The sequence below is a fragment of the Tiliqua scincoides genome, chromosome 5 (genome assembly GCF_035046505.1).
Source record: "Tiliqua scincoides isolate rTilSci1 chromosome 5, rTilSci1.hap2, whole genome shotgun sequence".
NCBI lineage: Eukaryota > Metazoa > Chordata > Lepidosauria > Squamata > Scincidae > Tiliqua > Tiliqua scincoides.
In genome coordinates, this window is record NC_089825.1 from 52,775,607 (window position 1) to 52,797,981 (window position 22,375).

Here is a 22,375-nt window from a genome sequence, read left to right on the forward strand (position 1 = left end):
CCCATTAGAATGGCTGCACCGACACTGGAAAACTGGATAGGATTGGGCCCTGAGAAGGCACTCTGAGGCACACACAGGGTGACCAGATGTCATAACAATAAAAGAGGACAAGTCACCCCAAAATGTAGGATATTGAAGAAAAATGTAGGACCACAAAATAAAAGCTAAAAACACTCATCTATATTGATTATATATTGATCAATATATAGATTATATATTTATTATATATTGTATTATTGATCTCATTGCCTAATTTAAAATTACTTATTATTGAATTTAAAACTGTATTACATATAATTTATTAATTACAAGAGGAGATGCGTTGCCTGCTCACAGGGAAAAGCAGGACATTTAAGTTCTTTTCCAGGACATGGCGCTAAAAAATAGGACATGTCCTGGAAAAAGAGGACCTCTGGTCACCCTGGGCACACACTGGAACGGTGCATGCTAAGACGGCACCCTTGAATTTAGCACTCTTCATTTTCCCCAGGTCAACCCCCATCTTTCTTGCTCCTGAAAGAGCACCCCTTTCTAAGGCTCCCACAGCCCCATCTCTGCCCTCCTGCTCCCCATGGCACCCCAGAAAAGCAAGGTAAAGATGGAGTTACACAGGCAGCCCTTCCACAGCCTCCCTCTTCCCCACCCACCCACCCTTGCAAAGTCAACACTCCCCCCTCTCCCACTGCTCTGCCTCACCTATTACCCTACAAGACAAAAGTGAGGTCATCCCCATTGCCTCACTGTGCCAAGCCCCACCCCACAGCTGTGTGCACAGGAGATGCCCACAAGGGGACTGCAGGCGCCTTCTGCCCTCTCCTGGGAGCTGCCCCTGCCTCCCCCCACCCAGGCAGCCCTGCCTGGACTCCCCCTCCTGCCTCTGCACCCCCCACCGACCCCCCACTGGAAGCCCACCCGCCTGGCGCCCCCACCCCTTGCCAGCCACACTCAGGGTGACAGGAAGCCAGGAGGGGAGCCTGGCTGCTGTCAGCCACACTCACCATATACACGACGTAGAGGGCGCACAGCGCATTAGCGCCCTCTACGCACATTCGCCTGCTCCCTGTGCGTAGAGGGTGCACAGGGAGCAGGCAAAGCCCCAGCACACCATCTTCCCAGGCAGGAGCGGCCAAGCCCCCCTTTCCCTCCCCTGCAGCACAAAACAATCTCCTGCTCCCCCCACGGGGAAAGCAGCAGCCGCCCGTCCTGCCCCTTTAAATCCCAGCCTGCAGGAGCCAGAGCAGATGGCTGAAAGAGCCGCATGCGGCTCTAAAAACACAGGTTGCCGATCCCAGCGCTAGAACCTGCAAGGGGAGAAGCAGCTGGGAGAGGGGAAGATTGAGAAGGGGGGACGGGAAGTGTTAAGCACCCACTTCTCCTATACCAATTTTCTTTTGCAATCATTCCCTCCCAAGGATGCTGTACAGCAAAAAAAAACACCCATACCAGACTAATAGCACACACATCTACTGTTAACAAGTCATTTGGCCCTAATGGGTCAAAGATATAGACTCAAAGTTATAGTTTAGCATTTGGTTTAAGAATGCAAATTGATGGTATGCTATAAACAAAGGTATTCTTCTCAATGGAGAGTCTAACATGGGCAATGTGATGTACTCCATATGCTTATGATGAACATCTACATCACCATGAAATGGCTTTTATCCTAAAGAATTTACCTGGGGAGAAAGACCCATTGAGCTCAGTGGATTTTCTTCTGAGTAAACACACTGAAAATGGCACTGAAAATTTGTTCAGTGTTGCCCATGAGGACTGTGACTAAAGTTTCTGCTGTCTGTTATGTCCAAGAAAAAGAGTCAGTGATATTAGCTAATAAAATCACTAACAGGTTTCTTGGATGTAACTTCAACGAAGAGGAGCGAACTATATCGCTGTTGCCCCATTATTTGCTTTATTTCCTTTTATTGCTTTATTACTGATGGTGCAATGTGCAAGTGCAAGAATGACCATATAAAAGAGATGAGCTCAGACTGATTTGGGCTATCTTTCCTGCCTTCTACAGGGCTACATTAAGTATTCTGCTGTTTTCTATGGCTACTACAACAATCAAAGGACAATTGGTTGGCTGAAATACAGACTGCCAATGGCATATTTCATGGTTGGTGTTGTCGGTGTGTATGGATACAGCCTGATGGTTGTAATAAGATCGTAAGTTTGGCTTTTTCTTCAATATAGCTTTCACTGAGACTTACACTGATGCTGTATTATACAGGTTGAGCCAGTGATTTTCAACCTTTTTTGTCTCACAAGATGCTGACAAGGTACTAAAATTGTCAGGGCACACCATCGGTTTTTTGACAATTGACGAGACACACCATGCTGTAGGTGAGCGGCTCATATCCCTCAATGGCCCTACTAATAAACGACCCTCCCCCAAACTCCTGTGGCACACCTGCAGACTATTCGTGGCACACCAGTGTGCCATGGCACAGTGGTTGAAAATGGCTGGATTGTGGATTTCCTATCCACAGATTTGGTTCAACGTCCCAAGCATGGCTCAACCTGAAGACCACATATAGCCTCCCTGGCCCTTAGATCAGCCTCTGGAGGCAACTAGCTCCAGTCACCTTCAGAAAGTTAAAGGTGTCTTGAACCACGGATTGTATTATGAGACTGAGCGATAGTGGAACTCCTTTTGTCGGTATATTTTAAGCAAAGCACTGAATGGAGAAGTGCAGTGGCCTAACCTGTTCCAGGCAGCATTTCCAGCACAGAATGATGGACAACTGCAGATAATACATTAATTGTTGTCTGTGTGGAAAGATACTCTACAGAGAGGCTGGTTTTGTGAGGAATTGCAATTAGGGAAATATATTATGGGCCTGCCTACACAGACCTTTGAATGCATTCCTTTTAGCCAAAGTGCTGCTACAAATCTTCATCTACTGCAGTCCACCCAAAGTGAAGTTTTTGCTTGCGACAAATGATTCAGACCAGCAACTGCCGCACAAAGCAGCTGGCCACTTGAAGAGTGGGTGTGCAAACTGCCCTTCAGTCTCAGAGCAGCTTTAACGTAACACTGAGGGCTGACTTATAAATTGCAAGGTAAATGTTCCCAGACCTGCATTGTCCCGCAACAGTAATGAGGGGCATTTGCAGCAGAGAAGTGGTTGATAGGAGGAATGCCATGGATTCTGCCCAGCACCTCTCTCCTTAGACAGATACTTTATCAGAAATAAGTTCAGCTAGGAGAGAGAAGACTTGGAAGGAGGAGCCAACTGGCAGACAGGGAAGGTTTAAGCACCCCTTCCCACTTGCCAAAGCTCCACTGCAAATGTTCCCCCCCAACCCCACACTGATGTGAAGTGGCAAATGCATCTTAGAAACAACACCTGTTTGCCAAGGTAACGTGTAATTCTACCCTGATGCTCTGAAGTGGGGTGTGTGCATGACTTATGCACCCTCTGCAGTTTATTGTGCTCTCTGGGAAGAGGGACTTTGGGCATTGTTCCCACAATGAGATACAAATTCCAGGGTGGTGTAGTGATTTGGAAGGTGGACTTAGACCTGGAAGATCCGGGTTTGAAGCCCCCCTCAGCCACGAAGCTTCCTGGGTGGCCTTGGGTCAGTCACTTTCTCTTAGCTTCGCCTACCTCACAGGGTTGTTGTGAGAACAAAAGGAGGGGACACCGCCCTGAGCTCTTTGGAGGAAGGGCGGTATAAAAATGTGAAAAATAAATAAATGAATTCTAAACACACATGGAATTGAACCAATGCATGCACAAATTATCTGTTTGGCTGTAAACCCCACTGGAACGATAAACAGAATATGCATGGATTTTGCACATCTTTTTTAGCTGCTTCAATGTGATGTTTAAGCTGCCCTTAGTGCAGAGCTGACCCAGCACCTCTACTCTTTGATCTGCTTCAGGTACATTTTTCCTGGTTTACAAGCTCACTGAGCTTTGTATTGTTTTACTAGGTTGGTAGAAAGGAATATCAAGTATTTAAGTGAACTTGTCTATTATAACATGTGACACCTGTACAAATCAGGGATGTATGCCTTATCTGACAATCCTTTCCTTACACACAGAGCTATCGTGTTCCTTTAGGAACATATATAGACCAAATGCATGGTTGCATTTGCTGGCAAAGGCTTTTTCTTCTTCCCTGTTCAGTGCACAAAATAGCCCCTTCAGATTGGACAAAAGAAGATGGGCAAACAGCAAACACACATATCTCCCATTCACTGACACCTCAGCATCAGTACCTTATCTCAACTAAGAAGATAGTGCTATGCTATGAACCTCACCCGCAGATTACATTTCAGTCATCAAATCAAACAAAGCAATTGGAGACAGCATTTACAGCCTGCTTAATGAGAATGCTCTCGAGATGTCAGTCTGATACTTATTCCAAGGACTGCCAGGACAACCAGTGTGCGAAGTACTCCTTCACACAATGCGTAATCAAGCTTACATGATGGTGACTTTGAAAACAACGAAGCAAATTTGTGGAGTTTGAACAACAGTGGCTAAAAATTGAGTCTCCAAAATTAGAGGCAGCAATGACAAAGAATCTTCAAAGACTAAAACAGACTGCAGCATGAATTCCCATGGGTCAAAGCCTGTTTTGCTTAGATGCCCAGTGATTACCTCCCTAGATACGTATCTTAATTACAGAGCACAGCATCTGACAAAGTGCTTTGTCCACTGCTTCTGACAAAGTGAGATCCTGCCCATCCAAATGTATACCAATATATTTGTTAAGGCCTCAGGGTGCCACAAGATACTTTGTTGGTTTTGCAGCTGCAGACTGAAGACCCAGTCCTATCCAGCTTTCCAGCACTGATGCAGCTGCAATGCAGTCCTGAGTAAGGGAACAAACATTCTCTTGCCTTGAGGAGGCCTCTGTGATCGCTCCCTCACTGCAGCACTCCCTGTTGGCATGGATGCATCAGTGCTGGAAAGTTGGATAGGATTGGGCCCTGACACAGCTCACTTTCTGGAATGTTCAGGACACCTCTGATTACTGTGAACAAACAAGGAATGGATCTCTTTATCATGTCTTGCTTGTGAGTTTCCCAAAGAAATCTGGCTAGCCACTATTGGAGACAGCACTGGACTAAAGGGACTTTTGGTCTCGTCCAGCAAAACAAGTCTTATATCCATATGTCAACAGTAGAAAGATAACAGTACAATTGCTCCCTCTGCACTGGTTCACACAATTGTTCCCATCTTCTTCACCAATCTGTCCAATGGGAACAACTGTCATAACTCCAGGAAGAGTTCCAACAATCTTGGAATGGGCAAATGAGTCCAAGAAGGGGGCAGAGTGAAAAATTTCCCAAATACAGCAGCCTCTTCTTTGAAAACCCCTGGGCATGAATTGCACTCAGCACTCCCTCCACAGTCAGAAAACATAGCCAGAGGTCACAGTCCTCCATGAATTCAGAGGACTCCTCAGAGGGACCCACATGACAGCCACAGCTTCCCCTAAGTCAATATTTGAGAAATCAGATCCCTCAGACTTCCCAGAAGATGTGGAGCTAGCCACCTTAACTTTTCAGCAGTATATAAATCCTCTGATAGCCTCACACCTCTGCTGTAACAGTATCTGACTCTGCCTTGAATGCTGTGCCTGGGCTGTGGCCCTGACTTTTGGTAACTGCAGAATCCTTAAAGACCTAGCTAAACTTGACTGGGTTTGTGTTGTGTCTGGCCCTGTGCTGCCATGCCACTTGTGACAGACTGTGCCCAGAGCAGAATAACAACTGAGGATTTAATGCAGGTTGCACAGTTTGCATGCTGGTCTTCCGAAATGCAACAGGAACGAGTACCTACTTTTCAGTAATGTCTGTGCTTCTGTTGGTGTGCTTGAGCACATACTCTGCTACTTACCCTATGATTCTTGCTGAGCTGTTACTGATATCCCACTGAAGCTTCAAATTGCAGTCTAGGCCTATCACAACCATGGGCACCGGAGCAAGAAGTCAGTGTAAACAAACCCCTGACTTGAAATCTACTTTGATTGCTTTATGGAAGCAGTACGTACTATAAAGGCTGTGACAAACACCAGTGGTACACTGGTTATTCAGGCTTGTGCACCCATCTTTGAGTCCTCCTGAACGTTCACCTAGGAATCCTTACAAATTCAGGTGTGAACTTGCTGCTGGAACACCAACGTCCTGATATCAGGGCCGTATTAATCCATGGTCCGGCCCCTAGTTTTTCAAGATATTTTGGGTCCCCTCCAGCATTTCAATCTTTCACAGTCTATATCCATTTTGAGGGTCTCCTGATTGATATCAATATGCTGAGCTCACAATATAGAAATATCCCAAGATGCCCAGTTCACAATATGAAATACCCACAAGGCTCTTCTCTGACCAAAAGCCAGCATCTAAAATTCCTCTTAGAGAACAGGCTAACTGTGGTATAGGTTCACAAGGGTAAACAGAAAGTCATAAAGAAGAGCCATAAACAAATAAAAGGGATGCATAGAGTACCAGATCCTTTGTAATGGATATCTCTGAAAACAAATTGCCAATGCGTATGGAATTGCCCTCCTGAACATCCTGAGGATCAAGATGTTGATCTGATAACAATGCCAAATGTTTGTGTGCCTGTTGGTCTGTTATCCTGTTCTCCTTCCCATGAATGCTATTCTCTTTGTGTCATCTCGTCCCCCTCCCCTACCTAGACTACCCTATAAGACCTGCATCATTGTAATTGTTCGGGGTCCTCCACATGTGTGTGTGTTGGGGGTCCCGTTTGAAAACGAGTAAATGTTAAGAAGTCCTTTGAATTCTCCTGTCGCCTGTTTGTTTGCCTCTCCAAAAATCCAAAGAATCGTGTGTGTGTTCATTCGGGAACATGATGAATTCTGTTCATAATTTTTTAATCTATTTTTATCGCACGAGTAGAACTCTTCAGGAAGGCACATTTTAGGGGTATTTAGTATACTATATACTATATAGTATGGATGGATGAAATAAATAAACAAACAAACATACAGATATTACTATGGAACAGAGTGCAAAGTACCTTTAACCATTGGAGCCCTAGAGTGCAGGTAACAGTGCCACAGCAAAAAACAAACAAAATGACAGGCCCCTAGTTCCTGCAGGGTCCCTAGGCTTCAGCATAGTCAGCTTTATGAATACAGCCCTGTCTGATATCAGGCTACCCTATTTTAGAGGGAAGAATGCAGGATTTCTGATTAGAACTCTGTGCATACAGAATAGAGACATCTAGTGGTTGGTTAATATACTGTAGGTACGGTAACTGTATTAATTTGTTGATCTACTGCAGAATGGCCCGGAATGCCCATGAAAACACAGGAGATGGGGATGACGACAGCTTCACTTTTAGTTGGAAAATGTTCACTAGTTGGGACTACCTCATAGGCAACCCAGAGACAGCAGACAACAAGTTTGCATCCATCACAACTAGCTTCAAGGTAACCTTCGCTGCCATTCCCACCAAATTAACTTTCCTCTCTCTGCAGCGAGATCCTCACCTCTGGAGATGCTGCTGCAATGCACCTTTGGCAGAATTTCAAGGGGGAAAGCATACACATATTTGATAGCTAGGGAATCACGCTTAGACGCTTATGATTTTATCAGAAGATGCATAGCTTTTTCTTAATATCCCAGCTACCAGGGATCATCAGTCTCTTCTTCTATGTGTTGCTTTCTCATTTATACTATCTCCCTGACAATGATGTATTTGACAACATTATTGCAACAGCAAGTCAAAGCTTAAAACCCAGGAGACACTTTAAAAAATCCAAAAACTCTTTTTAAAAAAAAAAATCTGTTTGAATTTAACAACCTATATCAGAAAAGGAGTGATCATATTGCATTTAGGGCACAATCCAGCCCTTGACTTGGGCTGGCGCAAGTGACTTGCGCCTGCCTAGGAGGGTTGCAAATGTGCCTTACGGCAATTTGCACCTCCTTGGGAGGAAGCTGGGCACTCAAAGAAGCGCTGGCCTGTGGAGGCCTCTGCAAGCCTCAGTGCTGGCTTCCTCCACAAGACTTGCATCGGTCTGGCTGGGCCGACACAAGTCTCTGAGGTAGGCAGGGGGCAGGGAGGAGGCAGGACCCAACCCCCATTCCCGGGGAGAACGAAGCAGCTCCAAGCCGCTCTGCTCCCCTCGGACTTGCACCACCTCAAGAGGCCAGCGGTCCTTACCCAGAGGTAAGGGGAAATGTTTCCCCTTACCTTTGGCTGAGCCACTTATTGCCCCTATCCTGTGCTGGATACAGCACAAGCCTCTTGGCTTGCCTGTCCCAGTGCAGGATAGGATTGCGCCCTTAGTCAACTTGCATGTGCCAAACATGATACCAAGATTTAGGGTTTGGAATTTACCCATTCACTTTACATCCTGCCTCTGTGCCATGGGTACTTTGCATTTATCTACTACTTGCAGAATGTATGAGTATCCTTGCAAATAAGGTTTGCCCACCCAGTGCTTTACCTCTTGACCCAAAGAATGGCTCGCAGAGTCAAAGGAAAAAGTGTATATTGCAAGAAGCAAGCAGGGACAAACTCAGCCAAGGAAAACATAAGGAGCTACAATAAAGGAGCATTCTTGAGATGACAGAACTGAAACAGCCATGATGACATTTGTTCAACGATTAAAAACTATAGAGTGGATTCTTTTCTCTTGTTGGGTTTCAGGACATTTAAAACTGAAATAAGATTCTCCATTTCCAAATATACAATCATGTGCATGGGAGCTGGTTGGGGCTGTTGGTTGGGAACCTCGGGCAGCAGATTAGTGGGGGAGGTGTGCACATCTCTGTCTGCCTACTTGCCTCCACTACTTCTCCTTCTCCTTTCACGCCCTTGATTGGAAGAAGAGAAGGGGGACAGAGAGAACGAAGATATGTTGATAGGAGAAGAATGCTGAATATTGGGGAGTGGGAAGAACAGACGCTGGCACATAATCAGGAAGGGGGGGCAGTGTTTGGCATGCTGCCTTAGGAGGTCTTGGCCTGGCCTGGACTCTGGTTTCAACTATCCATTCATATTTTCTGCTGTCTCAGTGCCCAGGTCAGAAATGTACAGCCAAGATCTTGCTACTTCAGTGAGCTGCTCCTTAACAAATGTCTGTCATGTTGATCTATTCCTAATAATCAGAGCATAAAAGTAAGTTGCTTGTTTCTATCTGTATAGCACTTTCATTCAAATCTGCATTGTCATTATGAAACTATTACAGAAGAATCAAGACTTCAAGGTTGTGATATCCTAACCCATGACCTAGCACAGTCGTGCACAATTTATTACAAAGCATTGCTCATTGTGGCTTCACAAATTCCTCACACACGGTGTCTCATCAACTCTCATTTTTTCTTGCATGCGTTAAGGAGTCTATTGTGGACGAGCAAGAAAGCAATAAGGATGAAAACATCCATCTGAGAAGATTTCTGAGAGTTTTGGCCAATGTACTCATCACATGTTGCTTATGTGGAAGTGGCTACCTCATCTATTTTGTTGTCAAACGGTCCCAGACCTTTTCAAAAATGCAGAATGTTGGCTGGTATGAAAGAAACGAGGTAAGAAGTTTTTTCTTCTCTTTCATAACAGTGACATTTACAAATTGCCTGGCTGGATCAAACTAAAGTCAATCTACTCCTTCATTTGGTTTCCAGTTTATCTGAGCACATCAAGCAGGGCATAAACTTTATGACCATCAGGAGTTTATCTTGGGTATGGCAAGGGGGAGCAAGAGCCCTGGGCACCAGTTAAGGAAGGATCCGACAAGCATTGCAGTGTGATGTGCCCCCCTCTGCGGTGCTCCTTCTGGGCTCTCAGTGTGTGTGTGGGGGGGGGGGAGTACAGCACTTGTCACTAAGATTGTGTGCTGCTGCTTGGAAGGGTGCCAGGCACGGCCTTACTGAGTGGCAAGAGGTGGCGCATCCTCCCTGTCCACAGTGCTCTGGGTGGTTCCTGGCCTGGGGGGGGGTGCGCTGATTCTCACTGATGGGTGCTGACTGCTGTGGTTCCGCAGAGGGTTCAGGGGGCACAGTAGGCACATTGTGAACCTGCACCTCTGAATCAGGAAGTGACATCAGCATGTGACATAATGTCATGACATAGCGTGATGCTATGGTGTCAGTGTCCTGGGTGCTGCTGCCCCTGAATACACCACTGATAACCACCCCATTTAACCCCAACCTGACTTATTCAATAACAGTGCCTCTGAAGTTTAGCCTCTGAACTCCTCATAGAGTTTCTATTTGTTGATAAGGCCCACCTACTATTAATTTGCCCCATGCTTTTCTTCAAGCTATCTGTTACATACATTTACAGATGAAGCTAAGTGTGTCTCTCTTCTGTGGAATCTGTTGCCAAGAGGGGGATTCCTTGGAACCTGTAGCCTTGCTTTCTTTGTCCTATGACAAAGTCTTCAGAACTTTTCTTGGAGCTGGTAGATCAGTTACTAAGATTGCTGCAAAGACTACCAAGCAAAAGGGTTGTGAGATGATGGAGGAAAAAGTTGTAAAAAACCATGGATTTTTGTTGCTTACAAAACCTTCCCATTAGTGTAAAGCCAAAAAGGCATCATCATGAAGAGAAAGTGACTAATGTTCTCCTCATTATCTTCAGAAATAGGTATCTAGTAACAGCATACAATCACCACAAAAAAGAACAGTCCTGACAAATTATCTTGCTAGTGATCACCAAGCAATTTGTGCACAGTCCATAGCAGCAATTTTCAACCAGTGTGCTGAGAATTGTCCAAGAATGGTCTGCCCTGGAAGTTTGGGGGGAAGCTAATTTATTAGTAGGGCCATTGGGGGATGAGAGCTTCCAGCTGGCAGTGCTGTGTGCCTTACCAATTATTAAAAAACCAATAGTGTGCCTTGACAATTTTAGCACCTTGTCAAAATATAGTGGGATGAAAAAGGTTGAAAATCACTGATCCATAGTTACCAGACAAGAAATAGTTCCTTCTTCACCATTTGTATGCCTCTCATGGGATCCAAGGATGAGACAATTGGTAATTAGGATCCTGGTCACTAGTGTTTTGAGTGTTCCTGAGTGTTATCTCAGTAATCTTTATCAGTTCTGCAAAACTTCATGCTGCCAGCATGGAATCGCGTTTCCTTCCATCTCTCCTCTATAGGAAAAGGCTCTTTCTGTTATGCTCCCAGTATGAGAAAGGCAGCCTCTTCCCTTCTACCCCTCCAAAAAAGGATGGGCAGAAGGAACATACTAGTTGATGCCAATGATTCCAGCATGATCTTTCAGTCTGACTTCCATTTACTCACTCTAAGCTCATAGTTACTTCTCATATGTGTCCATCATCTGTTTATCCTTCACACCACAGAGAAACCTGTGGTAGTCCAGTCTCAATGGAACACTTTACAATCTTCTGTCAACAAGTGTGTACTCAGTAACATTGTAATGGCCTGTGGTTAGTTACACACAATAAAAATGACTGGACACGGTGTTAGTGGCATTGTGGTGACAAAAACTCTCTTGTCCTATTTTGCAGGTTGAAATTGTTATGTCCTTACTTGGAATGTTTTGCCCACCCCTGTTTGAAACAATTGCGGCTTTAGAAGATTATCACCCTCGCATTGGACTGAAGTGGCAGCTGGGACGTATCTTTGCACTCTTCCTTGGGAATCTATACACTTTCTTATTAGCCTTAATGGATGACGTCAAGGAAAAGGTGAGGAAGTGCACAGAAAGAATAATATACACTGGTATGTCTTTTAGAAGAACAGAAAGGAAGCCCACAAGCCAGAGAGAAAGACATACTTCTCTCTTGCCATTGCTACCCTGCTTCTAGTACTCAAAGGGAAACTGCTGCTGATCCTGGAGGTAGTGACCTCCAGGCCTTGGTGGATGACCTACGCCGGGGACTGGACAGGGGGAGTGCGTCCCTGTTGGTCCTGCTGGACCTCTCGGCGGCTTTTGATACCATCGACCATGGTATCCTTCTGGGCCGATTGGCCGAGTTGGGAGTTGGAGGCACTGTTTTGCGGTGGTTCCGCTCCTACTTGGAGGGTTGGTCCCAGATGGTGGTGCTGGGGGATGCCTGTTCGACACCCTGGCCCTTGAGGTGCGGGGTGCCGCAGGGTTCAATTCTGTCCCCCATGCTATTTAATATCTACATGAAACCGCTGGGAGAGGTCATCCGGGGGTTTGGAGTGAGGTGTCATCAATATGCTGATGACAACCAGCTCTCTCTCTCCTTTCCTCCAGACTCCAAGGTGGCGGTTGAGGGCCTGGAGCGCTGTCTGGAAGCAGTGAGGATCTGGATGGGGGCTAACAAGCTGAAATTAAATCCGGATAAGACAGAGGCTCTCCTGGTTCGGAAATCCTCGATGCAGGTGCTGGATTATCGACTTGCTCTGAATGGGGTTGCACTCCCTCTGAAGGAGCAGGTTCGCAGCTTGGGGGTCCTCCTGGATTCGCAGCTGCTCCTGGATTCCCAGGTGGCGGCTGTGGCTAGGGGGGCCTTTGCTCAGCTTCGGCTGGTGCGCCAGCTGCGACCGTACTTGGATCGTGCAGACCTGGCCACGGTGATCCATGCCACGGTGACATCGAGGTTAGATTACTGTAACGCGCTCTATGTGGGGCTGCCCCTGAAGACGGTTCGGAAACTACAATTAGTACAGAATGCGGCGGCCCGTGTGGTCACCGGAGCCAGGCGGTTTGACTCTGTCAGCCCGCTTCTCCGGGGGCTGCATTGGCTGCCCATTCGTTTCCGGGCCCAATTCAAGGTGCTGGTTTTGACCTCTAAAGCCCTATACTGCTCTGGGCCAGGATATCTTAGAGACCACCTACTCCCGTACAATCCGGCTCGCCATCTCAGGTCATCAGAGAAGGCCTTTTTGCAAGTGCCGCCACCCAAGGAGGTCCGGGGGGTGGCTGCAAGAAATAGGGCCTTCTCGGTAGTGGCACCAACATTATGGAACTCCCTTCCCCTTGACTTGAGAATGGCTCCCTCTCTTGAGAGCTTTCGGCGAGGCCTGAAAACACTGTTGTTTAAACAAGCCTTCTGATTTCTGGCCTTCTTAACTTTTTATACATCTTTTAGTTTTACAGGCTTGATTCCTCGGTGATCTGCTCTTTTACTCTTTTAATCTGACTACTGTTTTTATGGCCCTGTAGTGTGTTTTTAAATGTTTTTATCTGTTTGTATTAATGTTTTTTAAATTCTATTGTTTTTTAATATGTTGTTAGCCGCCCTGGGTCCCGTTAGGGAGAAGGGCGGGATAAAAATAAAGTTTTATTATTATTTATTATTATTAGTGCATAGTCATCATTATTAGTAACCAAGATTAGAAACCTAGTTTCTCATATAATAATGACTATGTCTGGTAGCTTTTTTCCTTCTGAACCGGTTTGCCAGCATGACAAAAGCATCCTTATTTTATTCAATTCAAAATACTTTTCAACAGTCTTGATCTAGGAGGGCAGGGAGGTTATTCAAGTTTGCAGAAGAAGCCAACTGTGGATTTGGCTGATGGGGTGGCACCTGCAGTGCCACCAAGGATGAGGATGCTCTAGCTCCCCATTTCCTCTATATTGCACTCTTTTCCCATATTCCTGTTTCAACCCTGGAAGGGGGAGGAAGTGAGGCTTAAGTATCAACCAGGTAAGGGGAGGCAGCATTTGGCAAGCTGCTTCAGGCTCTAGGAAGACTTGGACCAGCCCTGGCTGAAGAAGAGTTAGAGCCACAGGAGCAATACTCTAGACAACTTCTGTGTACAACTACAGATGCATTATTAATGTGAGGCAGTCTTGTGTCCCTCAGTGAGAACTCAGTGACCTGCAGTGGTTCAAGTGTTGAACTAAGACTGGGGAGACCCAGATGTAAATCCCCAGTCAGCAGTGAAGCTCACAGGGTGCTCTTGGGCCTGTCACCATCTCTCAGTCTACTCTATTCCAGGGTTGAGAGAAAAAATGGAGATGAGGAGAACCATGAATCACCCCTTGAGGTCATTGGAGGAAGAGTGAAATAAAAATATGTATAATAAACATTCTCTACTCTATACCTTTCTAACATTTGGTGTCAGAAGTGGAACCAGTGGCATCACTAGAATTTGCATTACCTGGTGTGGGAGGCCAGTGGGTCCCCCCATGATGGACCTCCTCCCATGCAGTAGGCGGGGCAATGACCCAGGTGGTGGGCGTGGTGATGGACCACTGCCCTACCCCACTGGTTTTTTGGCTATACCTTTTGACAGAACAAAAATATTTCAGTGAGGTTTTTTCATTGCATTCTTCTGTACGTTACACATCAAATGGTATATAACATGATGGTATTATTCCTAAAAACCACAATTTTAGCAATTTTGGTCACTAGTGCATGTCACCCCCCTGTGTGTATCACCTGGTGCAGCCTGAACCCTCCACACCCCGCTAGTGATGCCCCTGAGTGGAACAAAGATGAGAGAGCGAGAGCACGCACACCACTGACAAAGATACAAGCAGATCAGAATATGTTTTGACAATAAAGATCCAGATTGCAAGGAGGGGGAGAAATTATATAACATTTACTAGCCCTCTTCATATGCATTTCTGTACGGGGGGTAGGGAGAGAATGCTGGCAGACTGCCTCCTACCACAGACGTGGATGTATGAATGGTGTTTGCCTGCAGGGACAAGTGCTGATCAAAGGGAGATATCTTTTCAATGATTGTCACCATGGAGAGGAGCTCTTACTGTGATCAACATTTGTCATTGTAGTTAAATGCCATTCATAGGGAGAGGGGGGATGAGGCTTTGCAGCATCATTGACAGGGCTTGCCAGTGCACTCTGCTTGCTCTCCCATATCCCACATATACAGGAAGGCACAGGGGATAATGTATGAAGAGGGCTATCCTGCTTTCAGTATTGAGAAATGCTGCACATACATTGCCTTGCTGTACTTGCCTTACAGATACTCAGGCAGATATGGGGGTGGGGCTGTAGTTCAATTATAAGAGCACATACGCTGCATGCAAAAGAGCCCAGGCTGAATCCCTGGCATCTCCATGCAGGCAGAGAAACACTGCTGCCGGAAACCCTGGAGAGTCATTGCCAGTCAGTGTCAACAATACTGAGCTAGGACGAAGAATAGCCTGACTCTGTACAATGTAGTTTCTGGTGAAATATTATTAACCATATATTGGTTAACTGCTATTTAGGATGGAAAATTTATGACATTGATGACAATCAAGTAACATGAAGTTTGGCCCTTAACCATTAGGCTAGAGTAGCTCTACCAGAGGTGTAGCTAAGGGGATGCAGGGGGTCGCATCAAGCTTTCGGGGGGCAACAAGCTGAGCTTGACACTAGTGACAAAAATTGTGAAAATCTTGATATGAATGAATAATACCATCATGTTATATATCATTGGAAAGGTAATTTAATGCAGAGTGCAATGAAACAAACTGCCCTAGAATATCTGTTTTCCATCAAAAGTTATGGCTAATTAAACAAAAAATGAAAACACAACTGACTTGTGGAAGAAAAAGTGAATTTGCTTAACTCCAAACTGACTAATGAGACTGTTTGTTCTGAATGCCAATGAGATGTTATTATGATTCAGCATGGAACCAATAACATTTTATTTACTTAGTTAAATTTGATTTTGTCATGTGGGGGGGGCGCTACAAAATCTTCTTGGTTGCAGATAGATGCCTTAGCTATGCCACTAAGTGGGGGGAGGCAGCAGAGCAAGTGGGTGGTGAGCTGCTGGGGGAGGAGGTAGGTTCCTCCCAATTTTCACTTTTTAAAAAGCCTGGGTGTGATGTCACTTCCGTTTGTGACATCACTTCCAGGGCAACATTCTGAGCTTGGCACCGGGCTACATGATCATTAGCTACACTTCAGATTGCTTTTGAAGCAAAGATCCAGACAACTCAGTCTGCTTTGGAGGAGAAGATGAACTCCCACCAGGCTGATTTAAAAGTCCAGCTTACAAAAGAGTCCATGACATCCAATCAACCTGGAGGTGGTCTTTAGAGCTGAACCAGGGAAAAGACTATTTGGTATAGCATTAAGGGTACAATCATATAACAACAACAACAACAGTATTTATATACTGCTTTTCAACTAAAAGTTCACAAAGTGGTTCACAGAGAAAAATCAATATACTTACTTTCCTGGAACTAAGCCCCAATGAACACAGTGGATATACATGCATAGAAGTATACATGCATAGAATTGCATTGTTTGCCTACCTGCATTCCCACTATCAACCATGCCATTTGTAATAATGGTTCTGCCGCAGGAGAGATAATTATCTCCATTCTCATCAGTAGTCAGTGTCTTTCAAACTCTTTATTCACTCTGCCTCTGTCTTGTCCAGGTGATTCATTGTCAATAACAGCAGGTTCAGAGCTCTGTATATTAACTTTTAAAAATTTAATTTTCAAATATTTTGTCTTACTGTTGCATTTAAATGCCCCCTGCAAACACTTCAGAAAGCCTAAGAGCAAGTTTCTTTGCTTCAGAAGAATGGGAACTGATTACCACCCATTGATTATAATATAAATGTTTCTTCTGTTGAAGCTTATTATAGAAGGAGTGATCAAAAATACAACACAGTGGACTCTCCTAACCTACCAGAATTCCTCCGAAAGGAATGAAAGTGCTATTACACCACCTCCTATGGATCCAGCTGATGTACTTCGAGGACCTTGTTGGGAAACAACAGTGGGAATAGTGAGTGCTTAGAGGATTCTCTTTCTCTTCCTTCTGCAATGCCTCTTACAGCACTTGGGTAGTGTGCTTTACTTTACCTAGATCAGAGACCCTGTGGTCAAAATGAATGATGCTTTCATTTTCCTTTGAACTGCGTTTGTTTGTTTGTGGCCATTTAGAGCCCAAAATTCTGTTTTTTCACTCCCAAGGCAGCTTACAAAACACAGTAAAAACTGAACATCACAATAAAAATAAAAGGATTTAAAACCCAAAGAGACAGCAATTCATTTTTTAAAAGTCGCATTATCAAAACAACAAAAACAGTATATTATAAAGGCAACAAATAAAACAACAGAGATAAAATATCAGTCCTCATGCAGGATTGAAAGCCTGCCAACATAAATATATTGACTGAGGTGGGGAAGGCCCACAGAGAGAAGCAAGGTGAACCTCCCTGAAACAGAATTTCAGAGCCTGGGCACAACCACAAAGAAGGGCCTGTATCATGAGCCAGCCAAATGCGCCTCAGGTATTTGTAGGATGCATAGGCAGGCCTCTCCAACAGATCTTAAAAGACAAGTAGGTTCATAGCCAGCAGGTACTTCTATGTGCGTGCATGTGTGTGTGGTCTCTTTTGCTGCACTTTTGTATTGTGATGTAATCCAGTCTCATGGAACACACTGCAAGGCCTTCAACTTTTTGAGATCACCATAACATCTCCAAATATATAATCAAGTAAAATTGGCACTTTATAAGTTGTGTCCATGTATGATTTCAGAGGAGAAAGTCAAGGAAAATATAACATGCACTGTCACAGGGTCCTTAGCTGGATTCTTACCTACACATAAAGTTTTTCGGAGATGCTATGGCTTTCAACAGCCTAGGAGTCCCAGTAATTGCATGAAAGTTCTTTATTTACCAGGTCTAGTGTCTAGTGCAGTAAGGTTGCTGTGAGGTAAGTGTTTCCCAATAAATAATTCAACTGGTGTAAAACACAAAACCAAAGTCTATGACTCACAGGTTAAATGTATACCTGGATACCCTTCAGGTGCAAAACATAAACTTCTGTGAGCTTATCAGTACTCTGCCATCATGGAGTGGGGATAAAATTTGAATTTAACAGCACCATTTGAGGGCTAGGCCATCTGCATGGGGGTTCCTAAGACGGTTGTAAAGCAGCTACTGTCCCACAGAACCATCTAACACATCTTGCCTCTCCCACCTGCCACTCTCATATTCTTCAGCTGAGACAGTTTATCCTTGGGCAGCTGAAAGAAAAAGATTATGTTCTGGGCCATTTTAATTTATCACTTAGGACTTTTCTATCGACAGTTGCCTCTGGGTTGTTTAGGATCACCCCCCCCCCGGTTCTCTTGCTGTGGCCATTCAATACAAGTTGGATTATGTTCCTCCTTACCTCAATCTGGCAACAAAGCTTCATGGAAGGAACCAATTCTCTGTCCCTCAAGTACATTCACACACAAATTCGACACCTTTGTATTTTCCTGGCCATGACTAGAGGCACAGGTTAAGACAAAGCTCTCTTGCACAAGCTAATATCAGCAGAGGTGCAGTGCTTTGGTTTGGCTTTAAAATAAATCCTGTTAATATGGGTCACCATGTAGCCTATGAAAATGAACCAATGGAGACATCTAGTGGTCAGAGAAAGAAAAGGTAAAGCAGGTTCCTACAGAGGAATCTTCACCTGACCAGAGAGCAGTCTAGACAGGCATAATAGAAATTTTGGGGAATTAAAAAGAGAAGGGCAGTTATAATAGGTTTGCCACTTCACTCAGACGGCCAAGTTTTACCTGGATTTTAGATTCGGATAGCCCACCTGGTGTGCCTTCAGTTTCTTAGCTGGCCTGGATTGCCAGCTTTCCTTTTTCTTTTACCTTCTTTTTTTTTTTTTTAAAGTAAGCTTTTAGCTGCTCTGGAAGCTGAACTAGACAGGGAAGTAAGTCAAGCGAGTCAAATTTTGTGCAAAGAAAAGCCCACAGATCTCAGAACAAGGAAAATCACATGCTGACCTGCCACCTGCTTCCAGAAGACTTGAGGCGGCAGCACAGTTCCTGCCTTAGGAGAGGCTAGAGGCAGAGGCATCACTAGGGTTTCCGTCACCTGGTGTGAGAGCTCATTGCATCACCCCCATGATGGGCCTTCTCCCATGCCAGACTATACAGAATAAATGACAATATTATATTCGTAGCCTAAATGCAGTGGCATCACCAGGGTTGGTGTCACTCCCATTAACTTTATTTTAATATACTGTATAAAAATACAGGTCACCCAACAAATCAGTAACCTATAAAGTATAGTAAGCTTTAAAGCATTGAAAACGTCATTTCCGGTTTCTCCGTGAAACTGGAAGGCATGTTATTTGAGCTGCTGAGCTCAGTCTGAGGCTCAGAAGCCCCTCTGGAGGGGAGAATAGCAGAGCTCCCCTCGCATTCAGAGGGAGGTGGCCCCAGACCGCAGGGACGGGCGTTCGCCCTTATCTGCTATTTCAGCTATCCATGGGAAGTTCCAGAACAGAACTCCCATGGATATGGGGGCATGCCTGTATATAGCATTGATCACAAAAATACTTGAAAAGTACACTTTGAAATGGGGCCTACTTTTCCCATCTGGCACGAGCCTATATTCAGTTCTACACAGCCCTGAGTGTGTATAGGATTGCATTCTACAATTTCCTCATCTCCCTGGATGTAGAACAAAAGAGCCTGTAAGTAAAGAAGCTCAAGTGTGATTGGGCAGCATAATAATAATTCTAAAATATCTAAAGTTTAGCATTGTTGACTTAGTCAGATCACACCAGGTTATTTGTATGAATATGTTATAAATTAATATCATCAGTAGAACTTAATAAGTAGGCTCACAGCATACTCATCATGTTAGGTAAGTTAATTTCAAAATACTGCATTCCCGAAGTGCTGACAACTCCTGCTTTTCTTTTTTCATACCCAAAACACACCTGTGTGCATTGCAGCAGACAAGTCAGCAGTATAAGCATCATGATGAGGATGTCATTCACAGCCAAAAGTATTTCTGCATTCAGGGATGGTGTCAGGGGTCAACCAGAAAGAGCCCTGGCCTGAGGGCTCATGCCCATGAGAAGACCCAACAGGCTAGACTGATCCCTGAACCCTCTGAACCAGTGGCAGCATCCAAAGTAATTAAAGGGAGGGTGGGAGGCACCATAAGTAGGTTATCAGATACAAAGGGGGACAGAGTGCCTATACCTTTAACCACTGTATACAAGAGGGAATTTTGGCCAGTGGAACATGGAAGGGTTTAAACAGTTGCACCTGCCAAATTCTCTCTTCAGTACAATGGTTAAAGGTATAGGCACTCTGTCCCCCTTTGTATCTGGAGACCCTAGCCATAACCATTAGAGGCCCAGTCAAGACTTTGTCATGAAAGGCTCCTGTAAACTTAGCTCTGGCACTGTTTACACTACTCACGAATATATACAAGCATGCCCTTATATCTGCAGGGGTTCCATTCCAGAACCCCCCACAGGTAAGTGAAACCACAGATATGGGTGAATGCCTGCCCCCCACCCTCTGGAGCCAAGGGGAACTCAACCTCCCTTGCCTCTGGAGGGTCCTCTGAGCCCAGCAGAGGCCATGGACATCTGTCTGCAGCCTCTGTTGGACTCAGACTGAGCCCTAGAACTTAAAAAAATGTCACTTCCGGTTTCTCTGTGAAACCGGAAGTGACATTTGTAATGCCTTAAAAGGCACTGGGAGGCCCTGGGAAACCCTCGATGTCCGCAGCCTCTGCTGAGCTCACACGACTCTCTGGAGGTAAAGGGATAGATATATAATCCTTTATTGGCATATACAACAAACAAATCTACACTCTATACATTTGGTCAGCCACATAACAAATCAACTTCTCGAATGCGCAGCTCAATGAGCTGATATAGGAAAGCTGCCACAGTATCTGTTATTTCCACAGAAGAATCAGTTAGGAGGTAGCGTATTCTTGCCACGTCTGTAAGTCCTCCTTTTGTTCTCAGTATAGGATCCAAATATCTTTGATGGACCTCGGTATAGAAGGGACAATAAAGAATGGAATGGACAATGGTCTAAACACAACCCAGCCCACAAGGGCATCGCCTTTCAGAATGAGCTATCCACTGTGAAAGGATGGTGCAATGGTCCAGGGTGGATTTACCCTGTTGAAATCGCACCTGCTTCGGGCCCAGAATCTTCTGGTGAGGTAAAGGGAGTAGAGCTCCTCTCACCTCCAGAAGGGGTGTTGGGGGGGCCGTGGACCCAATCCATAAATAACTGAATCCATGGATGTGGGATCTGCTGATACGGGAGGGCCCCTGTACTTGTGAAGAGACAGGAGGTGTAGATTATAGAGCGCTGCATTCAATACTAAATATTGCAGTCCTGAATTTTGAGTCTCACTTCCATATTTTTTTTAAATTTTGTTGTGAAGATAGACCCTGTTTCAAATAACTATAACAGCAATTTTCAACCTTTTTCATCAATTGTAAACTGAGAAGGCGCTAAAATTGTCCAGACGCACAATCACTTTTTTAACAATTGACAAGGCTCATTACGCAGCCGCCTGGGGGCTCACATCCCCCAATGGCTCTACTGATATAACACCTACCCCCAAACTCTTGCAACACACCTGCAGGCCATTCACGGCACACCAATGTGCCACAGTACAGTGGTTGAAAATCACTGGATTCGAAGTGTAGAAAAAAATAGAATGGTGCCACGAATGCAGTAGCCCTAGAACTTTCTTGCACATTGCTGAGTGTTGCTTAAGCTTTGGGAACTGGTGAGGAGTTACTTAGTTGTGCTCCTTCATCTGTCACTAATGCAAAGGGGGAATAAGGCTTTTGAATCAGTGGATTCTCTTGAGCTTGGTTTTAGTAGGAGTACTAGCAAGATGAGCGCAACCTGACTGCCAAATGCAGCGATGCACATTCTGTGGCTCTGAATTGAAAAGGCCACATTTTGAAGAGAAAATGCTCAGGCCACCGTGTTAGTGCAGAGCTCTGTTTCCTAAATATTCCTGAATTCCTAAATATCCCTAAATGTCTTTTTCATTGTAAAACAAAAAAATTTGCCAACACAGAATATACCTCATCAATGATGCCAGGTAACGTCTCTCCATTTTTGCTCTGTTGTAGGAATTTGTGAGGCTCACAGTGTCTGATATACTTGTGACGTTTGTAACGATACTGGTAGGAGATTTCCTCCGTGCTTGCTTTGTGAGATTTGTAAACTACTGCTGGTGCTGGGACCTAGAAGCTGGCTTCGTGAGTAAACAGTTTGCGAATGAACAGTTGTGTTCAGCTTATAATAGACTTTAACAAATGCTGTGAGCCATATTGTAATTATATTTAGAAAAAAAATTTCACCAAAGTGTACCAAACTAATTTTCTTCCCCCTGAGGAATAGATGGCCAGGCTGCTCCAGCAGAGGCATGTTTGCTTACAAAAATAAATGAGAGAAAGAGAGAATCTACCACAACACTGCAGACCACAAAGATCCATACTGGTATTTTGAGAGACTCACTGTTGTCTCGTTGTCTGTCATAAATATAAAATTAGGACAGGAAATCCTCCCTTGTTGGAAAGGCCATAAATCAGTAGTGCTTTTCAAGCCCTTCTGTCTGCCCTGAGACTCTTACCAGTGTTTATCACATTGCATCTGCCCTCCCAGATGAAAACTGGCAACAATATCATCACCAGTTACCTCTGGAGGTACTTCCAATAGGTAGA

General features: G+C 44.8%; 1 protein-coding gene across 1 annotated transcript in view; it reads left to right on the forward strand.

The window, feature by feature from the left end:
* The window catches only part of TMC2 (transmembrane channel like 2), a 61,525-nt gene that overhangs the window by 18,953 nt on the left and 20,197 nt on the right, over positions 1–22,375 (forward strand). Inside the window, exons 7-12 of the mRNA XM_066629181.1 lie at positions 2,021–2,166; positions 7,272–7,419; positions 9,335–9,523; positions 11,470–11,649; positions 16,489–16,641; positions 21,782–21,910. Of these exons, the coding sequence (XP_066485278.1) occupies positions 2,021–2,166; positions 7,272–7,419; positions 9,335–9,523; positions 11,470–11,649; positions 16,489–16,641; positions 21,782–21,910 (945 nt within the window). The remainder of the gene's footprint in view (positions 1–2,020; positions 2,167–7,271; positions 7,420–9,334; positions 9,524–11,469; positions 11,650–16,488; positions 16,642–21,781; positions 21,911–22,375) is intronic.